The 7110-nt window shown below is 35.9% G+C and overlaps 1 protein-coding gene across 2 annotated transcripts; it reads right to left on the reverse strand.

Annotated features, from left to right (window-relative positions):
• Positions 1-1653: 1653 nt before the first annotated feature.
• Positions 1654-6830, reverse strand: LOC115997427 (protein IQ-DOMAIN 14-like). 2 transcript variants are annotated; one of them, XM_031236980.1, is made up of 3 exons: positions 6405-6830; positions 6129-6311; positions 1654-2489 (listed from the first exon to the last, which is right to left on the reverse strand). In XM_031236980.1, the coding sequence occupies exons 1-3, from the start codon at positions 6768-6770 to the stop codon at positions 1887-1889; spliced, it is 1152 nt and encodes a 383-aa protein (XP_031092840.1). In that variant the 5' UTR covers positions 6771-6830; the 3' UTR covers positions 1654-1886. The 2 variants fall into 2 exon arrangements, with proteins under 2 accessions (XP_031092840.1, XP_031092839.1); XM_031236979.1 differs by lacking the exons at positions 6129-6311; positions 6405-6830 and adding exons at positions 4325-4507; positions 4601-5026.
• Between the last annotated feature and the right edge of the window lie 280 nt (positions 6831-7110).

Here is a 7110-nt window from a genome sequence, read left to right on the forward strand (position 1 = left end):
ACATAATACTTCCTAAAATTCAAAATATATTATAAATAATTCCTAAATACACAATAATTTTTTAAAATTCAAAATTATTAATTTATAAGGCCTAAAATACATAATAAAATTCAAAATTATTAATTTATAAGGCCTAAAATACATAATACTTCCTAAAATTCAAAATATATTATACCTAAAATACATAATACTTCCTAAAATTCAAAATATATTATAAATAATTCCTAAATACACAATAATTTTTTAAAATTCAAAATTATTAATTTATAAGACCTAAAATACATAATAATTCCTAAAATTCAAAATATATTATAACTAATTCCTAAAATACATAATAATTTCTTAAATTTTGAAATTATTAATTTATAAGGCCTAAAATACATAATAATTTCTAAAATTCAAAATATATTACTAAAATAAGCAATAATTTTTTACAATTCAAAATTATTAATTTATAAGACCTAATATACATAATAAACCTTAAAATACATAATAATTTCTTAAAATTCGTAATATATTAACAAATAATTCGAAAATTGAAATTGAAATATATTAAAAAAATAGTATCTTTTACCGGCGGTGGCGGAGGCCGGCTGTGGCGGGCGGTGGCTGCAGCAATGGAGTGGCGGTCGCGGTGGGTGGTTGTGGCGGGCGGTGGCTACAGCGACGGAGTGGCGGTCGGGTGGGTGGCTGTGGCGGGCGGTGGCTACAGCGACAGGAGCGGCGGTGGCTGTGCGCAGAAGCGATCGCGGTGGGCGGTGGGCGGCTGTGGCGGGCAGTGGCTGTAGCGGTGGGGAGAGCGGTCGCAGTGGGGAGGGCGGTGGCTGTTGCGGGAGTGTGGGAAGGGTTTTTGATTTGTTCATTAGATCTGGTTTGCGTTCGGCTGCTGTATTGTTTAATAATAACCTACGGCGTCGGTTGGTGATAAAACCGACGCCGTAGGATTTTATTTTATTTTATTTTATTTAAAAAAAGGAAAATATGTATTTAAAATATAATAATAATAATACCACGTCGGTTCGCTCACGAACTGACGTCGTCTTGAATATATTTGTTTTTTTATTTTTTTAATTATACCATACGACATCGGTTTCTGAGACAAACCGACGCCGTAAGGTATATTTTAAAAAAAAAATAAAAAAATAAAACATATACGACGTCGGTTCGTAAGCAAACCGACGTCGTATAGTATTTGTTTTCTTTTAATGTTTTTCAATTATGTACGACGTCGATTTTATACGAAAACCGACGTCGTATCCCTTTTTAAAAAAAAATCTAAATATAAATAATATTTTGACGTCAATTTTTTAAAAAACCGACGTTATTTAAGCGATGTTAAATGTATTTCCTGTAGTAGTGCTAGGGTTGTAACTGCCTGTCCTGAACGGGCGGCACTCAACTCGCAAGGGCAGTTGTGCGGTGTATAAATTGCCTTGCTTTTGTCTTGTTAGGACATTATTTTACTCTTTTCGAAAAATCAATATAATCCAAAGACTATTTTATTTCTTTCCAAGACTTATTTGTCACTTACATTTCTTGTCTTTTATTTACGCAGGTTAATTAGTTCAGGTTGTCTGAATTAATTTTCTCCATCAATAACTCAAGTACCATTTTCTTAACAACACCAGCAATAATAATAGTTTATGTACAAACTTTTCGAATCTAGCATCATCGTCAAACATAATAAATCAACAAACCTCACACCCACACTTAAACGTCGTTATTACACAAAGGTGTTCTTAAACCCAAAAAAAAAATAAAAAAAATAAAAAATACATGGAATACCAAGCTGACCTCGGGCAATGACTATCCAATATGTGCAAGTTGAAGCTGAGGTTTAATTAGTTTGTCCCTTTTCCTCTTTATGAATGGAAACCGTTAGGATGTCAATTCATGTATGGATAATCTGTGCACCTACCAAGCCTCCCAATTACAGCACTCTTGAAATTCATTACTTCTTGGGCATGTGAGCATGACTTCTGCATTCTAACCCCACTTTGACTTGCCCTTGACTCCATCATTTCATTTAGTGACACCCTCTTCCTCCTGGGCCCTGGCTCGGGCCTTTGTTTCGGGGCACTTTGGGACCTCAATTTTGACATGAATGATTGCGTGCTAGCCATGTATTTGGGATAACCCTCGTCGTAGTTCCTAAAATATGGTTCTACAAACACAGTTTTAGACCTCGGGGTGGTTTGGGCCGTCGAAAAATGGTATTCATCACTAATTAGACTCGTATCTAAATCTTGAAAATCTGGACAGTTCGAAATTTGGTAGGGGAGTGGTGAGGAGTGTGGAGGGCCAAACGGGTTGCCTTGAAACTCAGGCACCCAAGTCTTGGACCTTCTTGATTTCCTAGCCTTGGGCGTAACCAAACTGTCCATTTCAACCACTTTTGTGATAACATCGTTTTCACTTCCAAGTGATGCAAAATATCGTCCACTATGGACTGATGTAATGTTCCCGCTTCGTGTTTCTTTATTTTTGTCCTACACCATAGCATAAAAGAATTCAATAAACTACCTACAATAAATTAAATTCATAAAATTTTTTATAGTATTGTATTTCTAAAGTACACACCTAAGACCTAAGGGCAGAAAGTTGAGAGTAATATAATTGCGTCTCACCCGCACCCCCTTCTATTTATTATTGAAACAAAAGAGTCAACACCCTATAAATGAATTGTCAGTTACGACATTAGGCTAAACTTTTTACCTGATATATGCAGTAGTAATACTAATTCCAAACTCAAAAGACTTATATATTTGTAAAAAAACAAAGAGAAAAGGTTCAAATAAACCCTGAACTTTACTCAATAAGTCAATTAGGCTCTTAAACTTTCAAAGGTTACAATTAAAGTCTTAAACATGTTATTTTAGAACATTGAGACCCAAAAACTGGTTGGTGACCTGTTATTACAAATCACGCTAGGGTTCCAGCGGGCCTCCAATCATATTCTGACCAAAAACACCGGCGTAACGGTCTGCCTTCGCCAAAATGGTCCGACCAAACTGGTTGCCTTCTCCGAGAAGGCGACCAACCTAAAACGGCGAATGTTTCGACAGTGTTTTTGGCCGGAATATGGTTGGAGGCCCGCCGAAACTCTAGTGACCTGTAATTACAGGTCACCAATCAGTTTTTGGGCCACAATGCTCTAAAATAACATGTTTAAGGACTTAACTGTAGCATTTGAAAGTTTAAGAGTCTAACTGATTAGTTGAGTAAAGTTCAGGGACCTATTTAATATTTTTCTAAAAGCAAATGATAATGCAAAAAATACAAGAGTATTCACATAAAATTTCATTTTAAACGAAAATGCAGTGCTTTTTAAAAATATAATTAATTTTATTTTTAATAAATTATTTATAAATATTTCTTTTCACTTTTTTCTTCAGCCAAAATGATGTTCAATTATTGATAGTAGGAAAAAAAAAAAAAAACTGTCCCAACCGGAATATTGCCCATTTTCAATAACGTGGGCCACTGTTGTTTATAATGATGATCAATACCAAAAATATATCTGAAAAGTGAAAATACTTTTTCAGAATAAAGAGAGCATTTTCATTGATTTATTAAATATAATCAAAATTAATTAATATTATATTTTGTGATTGTAATACATTATTCCTTACTCATCATTTCAAATATATAAAAAAAATTAAAGATATTGTTAGGTCACACAAGTTTTTGCCATGATTAAATAGTCTATTTGTACTTTTCAAAAAAAAAATAGTCTATTTGTAATAAAGTTTATTAAAGATATAATTGTTGAAAACAAATAAATATATTCCTAGTTTAATGATAGGCAAAATTACTGAATTAAATATACTAAAATATAATACATTTTAATAACTCGCAAGCCGCAAACCATCTTAGGTATGCAATATATCTCTCCATCTCTGCCAAGAGAAATAATAAGAAAAATTAAGGGGGTATTCAATCATAACTTTGATAAACGTGATTTGATCCCTCAACTAGTAGGATTTCACAACTTTGATTCTCGACTTCTAAACTTGTTCAATTTCAACCCAAACTATGCAATTTTTATCTAAAATAATCATTTGTCCAAACCAAAATAGTTCTGATTAGAACTATTTTTGTTAACAATTACATATTTAGGAATGAAACTGAACAAGTTTGAATATTAAGGACCAAAGAGGTAAAATCCTAATAGTCTATACGAAATTTAGAGTTCATGTGATTAAATTTATGACTCCGTAATATACTTTTCCTAACATATATTGCTAGGCTTACTAACTTTTCATTCAAACAATAAAATTCCATTTAATTTTTATATATAATCTAGTGATATAAAATGACTTACATTAGAGTTTTGTGGATGATTGATGATGGACGGTGGAGATTTTTGGGCAAGAACTGTGGCTTGGGCTCTCATTAGAGCTTGCATGCTATGAAGTGTAGCAGAGGCTTGTTTCCGTACCAAATAGCCTCGTAAAAGTGCTTGGATTTTCACTAATCCTTTCAAACACCGTAGAGCTTTTCTTGCCTGTTTTGTAATTCCCAACAAAATATCAAAATCTAACATAGAATTCATCGAATTGAAGAAATTTATGTAATCGGGTTTTCGAGATTATTATACCAAGTAGCCCCGAAAAGCGGCTTGAATTTTGACAGCCGCCCACCTCTCGCGGCAAAACAGGGGCACTCCTCTCTCTTGCCTGGTGAGCCTGACCACAGCCGCCGCCGCCGCTTGGGCGGCGGCCACAGCGGCGTCGGCAGCCGCGGCGGTGGCGGCGGCTACGGCAATTGCGTGGTTGCTGTGCTCCTCACCCCCGTAGAAAGAACTGAGCCACGCCACCTCTGCGGGCGTTATGTTAGGAGGTATGGTGGTCGGGTTGTGGCACAATCCGGTTGCGGCGGCGGTGGCGCCGCCGCTTCCTGATCGCCCGCCGTTGCTTTGCCTTGTCGTAAACAAACCCTTCAACCACTTTATAAGTTTGCCCATTTTGCTCTCGTCTTTCAGGGAGAGTGAGATACACAGTTGCTTTAAATGTTTGAAAAATGAGGGAAATATTGTTACAGATTTTGCTTTCATCACTAGGAAGAAGAAACAGAGTTTTGTTTAAACCTCATTATATATAGGCATTTTCCAATTTGTAATAATTTCAACAAAACAAAATATACTTCATTATCTTATTTTACCTGTCATGTTTATTATTTATTAGTCGAGCCAATTCTTTCTTCTTTACTAATTTTCTTTAGTACTTTTCAATTATTTTTTTGTTGTGTTCAATACACGATAGTACTTTTAATATATATATATATATATATATATATATATATATATATATATATATTGGATCGCATTCAGGTGCGTACTGGCCGCCCAGAAGAGAACTGCGGACGAATCACAGCGCGCCACGTGTCCGGAATGTAGTTGCACATAACGTTATAACTAGGTGCACGTAATGTTATAACTAGGTGCACATAGGTGCACCCAGATGCATAAATGTTAACAACGTAAATTACTTGCACCTGTAAGTGAAAATAGGTGCACACGTGCAAGTAAAATGTATTACAAGTGCAAGTAAATTGTACAATGAGCATCAATACTAAGTGCACCTAATGTTATAACTAGGTGCACATATTATTATAACTAGGTGCACATAGGTTGCAATCCGGTGCATGAATGTTAACACAGTAAATTACTTGCACAAGTGCAAGTAAAATGTATTGTAGATGCCTGTAAAATGTATTACAGGTACAAGTGAATTGTACAGTGAGCATCAATACTAAGTGCACCTAATGTTATAACTAGGTGCACCTAATGTTATAACTAGGTGCAACCTATGTTATAACTAGGTGCACCTAGGTTGCACCCAGGTGCATGAATATTAACAAGGTAAATTACTTGCATTTGTAAGTGAAACTATTTGCGAAAATAGGTGCATGAATATTAATAAGGTAAATTACTTGCACTTGTAAGTGAAAATAGGTGCGAAAATAGGTGCACTTGTAAGTNACGAAATTTAGAGTTCATGTGATTAAATTTATGACTCCGTAATATACTTTTCCTAACATATATTGCTAGGCTTACTAACTTTTCATTCAAACAATAAAATTCCATTTAATTTTTATATATAATCTAGTGATATAAAATGACTTACATTAGAGTTTTGTGGATGATTGATGATGGACGGTGGAGATTTTTGGGCAAGAACTGTGGCTTGGGCTCTCATTAGAGCTTGCATGCTATGAAGTGTAGCAGAGGCTTGTTTCCGTACCAAATAGCCTCGTAAAAGTGCTTGGATTTTCACTAATCCTTTCAAACACCGTAGAGCTTTTCTTGCCTGTTTTGTAATTCCCAACAAAATATCAAAATCTAACATAGAATTCATCGAATTGAAGAAATTTATGTAATCGGGTTTTCGAGATTATTATACCAAGTAGCCCCGAAAAGCGGCTTGAATTTTGACAGCCGCCCACCTCTCGCGGCAAAACAGGGGCACTCCTCTCTCTTGCCTGGTGAGCCTGACCACAGCCGCCGCCGCCGCTTGGGCGGCGGCCACAGCGGCGTCGGCAGCCGCGGCGGTGGCGGCGGCTACGGCAATTGCGTGGTTGCTGTGCTCCTCACCCCCGTAGAAAGAACTGAGCCACGCCACCTCTGCGGGCGTTATGTTAGGAGGTATGGTGGTCGGGTTGTGGCACAATCCGGTTGCGGCGGCGGTGGCGCCGCCGCTTCCTGATCGCCCGCCGTTGCTTTGCCTTGTCGTAAACAAACCCTTCAACCACTTTATAAGTTTGCCCATTTTGCTCTCGTCTTTCAGGGAGAGTGAGATACACAGTTGCTTTAAATGTTTGAAAAATGAGGGAAATATTGTTACAGATTTTGCTTTCATCACTAGGAAGAAGAAACAGAGTTTTGTTTAAACCTCATTATATATAGGCATTTTCCAATTTGTAATAATTTCAACAAAACAAAATATACTTCATTATCTTATTTTACCTGTCATGTTTATTATTTATTAGTCGAGCCAATTCTTTCTTCTTTACTAATTTTCTTTAGTACTTTTCAATTATTTTTTTGTTGTGTTCAATACACGATAGTACTTTTAATATATATATATATATATATATATATATATATAT

Source organism: Ipomoea triloba, chromosome 11 (assembly GCF_003576645.1).
Source record: "Ipomoea triloba cultivar NCNSP0323 chromosome 11, ASM357664v1".
NCBI lineage: Eukaryota > Viridiplantae > Streptophyta > Magnoliopsida > Solanales > Convolvulaceae > Ipomoea > Ipomoea triloba.

Excerpts from the sequence above, each read along its gene's own strand:
- LOC115997427 (XM_031236980.1), bottom strand. The coding sequence starts at position 6,770 with ATGGGCAAACTTATAAAGTGGTTGAAGGGTTTGTTTACGACAAGGCAA. Across the intron at positions 6,312-6,404 it reads CCGCTTTTCGGGGCTACTTG|GCAAGAAAAGCTCTACGGTG; the intron begins GTATAATAATCT and ends ATTACAAAACAG. Across the intron at positions 2,490-6,128 it reads ATCATCCACAAAACTCTAAT|GACAAAAATAAAGAAACACG; the intron begins GTAAGTCATTTT and ends GCTATGGTGTAG.